This window comes from Sinocyclocheilus grahami, unplaced genomic scaffold (genome assembly GCF_001515645.1).
Source record: "Sinocyclocheilus grahami isolate Dianchi unplaced genomic scaffold, SAMN03320097.WGS_v1.1 scaffold328.1, whole genome shotgun sequence".
NCBI lineage: Eukaryota > Metazoa > Chordata > Actinopteri > Cypriniformes > Cyprinidae > Sinocyclocheilus > Sinocyclocheilus grahami.
Genome location: NW_015505507.1, coordinates 773,753 through 777,595, shown reverse-complemented (window position 1 = coordinate 777,595; position 3,843 = coordinate 773,753). Strand labels below are relative to the sequence as shown.

Sequence of the window (3,843 nt, the reverse complement as noted above, 5' to 3'; positions counted from 1 at the left end):
GTCAAATAGCTATAACCGTTACCTACTGTAACATGGACCACATGGTTATAAATCTAAAATCTTACCATTTCTAAAAGCTTAATTTTTAAATCAATCAAGATCATGTTCACTGCAGTCTAAAACTATTTTTCGGAGCCACCACGTGACCAGATGCATGTCATTTTAATAAACAGGGTCTCCTACGATCAAATCAGAACACCTGCTCAGACATTGCACAGCACGCACAACAAAACCATTCAAACATTTTCTTTGCTCAGTAAATGCATCTTATTTTATTGTTAAGGGTATATGAAACTATGATGAGTTTGGAGTTTATTGATCCCAAAGGTTACATGCAGTCGCTTTCCAAAAGTAAAATACAAATGAAAAGGAAGAGATGCCCCATTGTCCTTCAAAAACGCTGTGTTGGTATTAAAACATTTCATTAAACGAAATCCCATTAAAGTCAAACGACGTATGGCCTTTTTAAGAGAATAAATGTAAACAAACGGAATATGCGACTGAAAAGTCCTGGGTCAATTGCAATCTAAAATAATAACAATATCAAATAATGTTGATATCAACAATTAAGACGTTTATTAGCATGTTTATTAACAATAGATCATGGCATTACATTCTAGAAAAATACCTCTATCAAGGCCCTCCATATCAGCTTTGCGAGTAGGTCAGCCGACAAACATCCACAACTCTCTTTGTCCGTTCCATGTCTCATTTGCTTTTGTTTTATACTGGAGATGTTTACTCTAAACGTTCATGTACAAGCGTCCTTTGGAAAGGGTCCACATGTTTAAGAGCCAAGGTCAACCAAGTTTGATGACATAGGGTTCAGTATAGTGTCGTGTAATGAATGGTGGTGATGCACGGAATCTGCACTAGGCACTGGGATGGCGCTGGGACCGGGTGGAGGTGCGAGGCCGTGGAGGGACTGAAGCCCGGAGTTTGACGTGAGGAGCAAGGCCGGGCTTGACGAGATGTGATCTGGGGTACCAGACGGCGTTTTGTCGTCGTCCGAGCTTCCTAAAATAGTCTTATTTCCATTCATGGAAGACGTTAACGGGTTGTGACTGTTTGTGTTCGAGTTCTCATTATTCTCCCTGTGAAAAAGAGAATTTAGAGTTAGGGTTAGAGCAACATATCCAACAAGTTTAGTATTCAAAACTCTTAGTGGGCTGTAATTAAAATGCACTCATCTGCTGTAAAACCATGTCTGACATTACAGGAACAACCAATAAACTAAATAAACAAATAAATACCTACTGACATATAAAACACACCTTCTGCTAATAATAATAATAATAATAATAATAGGCCTAATAATAATAATAATAGTAGTAGTAATGTCATTATTCTAATATTATTCGTTTATTTTTTAGGTAGGCTATAATAAACAACATTAATATTATTCAATTAATATTATTTTATTTAATTATTTACAACATTAGGCCTAATAGTATTAGGATATCATTTGAAGACAACGGTTTGGTTCTGTAGGCATTAAATGCTTATATTAGAAATATTTTGTTAGAAAATACTATAAAAAGCGAATTAAAAAAATAATTAAATAATAAAAAATGACCCTTTACCCTTGGTCTATTACAACAGAGTATCAGACTACGTAACACACAAATATAAGGCATGCACGGCTGTCAACGGCGTGTGTACATCTGTGTCAGTATCAATCATTCGTCCTATTGCACTTCTTAATTCGTGGTGATATTAATAATTTGTATTAAAGAACGTTATTAGCGAGCGAATGCAGGAAAACATGATTTATGTAGGCTCTAATTATTAACATGGTTCGGAAATAAATCGCCTGGGTTAAGAACAGTGTCACCTACTGATTTATCTAAATTCTCAATCACAACATGTCAAGCAAAGGTTCTTTCATGAAGTATTAATTAAGTATAAAGTATCGGGAAACGTACGAGCTAGTTTAATGGTTTACACTGTGGTTTCAACTACCTCGCCTGCGGGTGAAACAAGACACCCGTTCAAGGAGTATGCAACTGCACACATTCTAAACAAGAATATACGTACAGATAACTCTCACAATTCGAAAAAGTTTCCTATTAATTATCAGTGGACTATTTCACCTAAAGTTAGGCCTATTACACCATAATAGGCTACACACCGCACGCTTTATGGCATTTTTTGAAAAGGATATAAAACTACTCCGTTTAAGAAAAGTATAGGCATATTGTTAAAAAATAATAGCCTAAATATACATATAAAACGACATTAACAGAATTGGAGAAACTATGACATTTGTAGTGACTGTCTGGCAATCCCTCTGTGGGATTTTTTTAATGTAAGTTTCTTTTAAGATGGTCATTATAGGCTACTGACCGCTGAATTGGAGTAATGCACATTACACGGCGTGAATGAATGCATTCCATGTAAAGAAAGTGTTTAATTAATTTTAAACAAGTAATCGAAAATATTTTTAAGCTATAGTTATTAGCGTAGGCTACTAGACCCGTACCTTTCCTTAGCCTCCGCTGCTCGGTCGCGTTGACGTCTGTTTTTAAACCAGTTACTGACTTGTGTTGTCGTTAGCCCCGTTGCCTCTGCTAGCTCCCTCTTCTCCCGCGGGGAAGGGTATGGGTTATGGGTGTACCATTCCCGCAGCACGCTCCTGCTCTTTTCTTTAAAGCAGTAACTAGTCTCCTCGCCGTCCCAAATGGAGCGGGGAAGAGGAAACTTTCTTCGGACGCGGTACTTCCCAACAGCCCCAAGAGGGCGGCCCCGGAGCTTCTCAGCCTCGATATAATGCGCTTTGAGCCACAGCTGCTGCAACTTCGGATGGTTGTGCGGAGAGAACTGGTGGCTCTCCAGAATCTTATAAAGCTCTCTGAAATTTCCCCTATGAAAAGCGACCACAGCTTTTGCTTTGAGCACACTCTCGTTCTTGTGGAGATGTTCGCAAGCCGGCAGAGACCACAAGAAGCGCCCGAGACGTTCAATGTTTCCACCCTGCTGAAGGACCTCGCAGACGCACGCCACTTGCTCTTGCGTAAAGCCGAATGTGGGAAGCATAGACATGGTTTGTCACGAATAAACGTTCACTTTTCGTACTTATGTCTGTTTCAACGACGACAGTGACAGTTCTTCAACAGATTTTAAGTAAACCCTTTGGGAGACAAAAATTTAGAACGACTTCTTGAGTAGACGAAATCAAATCCCACCCCGGGCGTAGAGAGGCACAAAACTTTAGATCCGTTCAAGCAAGCATAATACACCGTATATCCATCTAAAGCACAAGAGAGAAAGCTGTTCCTCCTGCGCGAGTCTCTCGCCACCTCTTCTATGTCGTTTCAGCATAACGCACTCCCGCAGAAGGACCTCGCTCTCTTGTTTTAATAATATTATTCTAAGCTGGCAAGAAAAGCGATTATGTGAACTGTGATTGGTTGGTTATCTGACCCGGGGATGATGAGGATAAGACAATAGTTTTAGTCAAATTATTTGCCATGGTTACGCTGTCATTCAAGGTAACCCGATATGCTTTGAGGTGGCTCCTTGGGCTGGCCGACTGATTATTCCCTTCATTTAGAGCCCGCCCACCGACGTCGAAATATAGCCTCGACTTTCCCTGTATATTAAATTTTTTGCCCGGGGTTTGACAGACACTTCTAGCAACCAAAGAGCGCTGATCTTTGAGGTAGTGAGGTAGCAGCAGTTGAGATGAGAGCGCCAGAGCAAGACTGCGCACCAGACGCTCTCCAAACCAAGGAGCCGGAGTGTGTGTGACCATAAGCAGACAATCCACCTTGCAAACCTTCCACTTTGTAACTTGTTGATCAAATCAAAACTATTTAAGCGTTTGGGAAACTCTCAGAAACC

General features: G+C 40.0%; 1 protein-coding gene across 1 annotated transcript; it reads right to left on the bottom strand.

Annotated features, from left to right (window-relative positions):
- Positions 1 to 257: 257 nt before the first annotated feature.
- LOC107602488 (homeobox protein SIX2) lies at positions 258 to 3,258 on the bottom strand. The gene is made up of 2 exons (XM_016295004.1): positions 2,483 to 3,258; positions 258 to 1,094 (listed from the first exon to the last, which is right to left on the bottom strand). Exons 1-2 carry the CDS (start codon positions 3,040 to 3,042, stop codon positions 788 to 790), a joined length of 867 nt encoding a protein of 288 aa, XP_016150490.1. The 5' UTR covers positions 3,043 to 3,258; the 3' UTR covers positions 258 to 787.
- Positions 3,259 to 3,843: the final 585 nt, after the last annotated feature.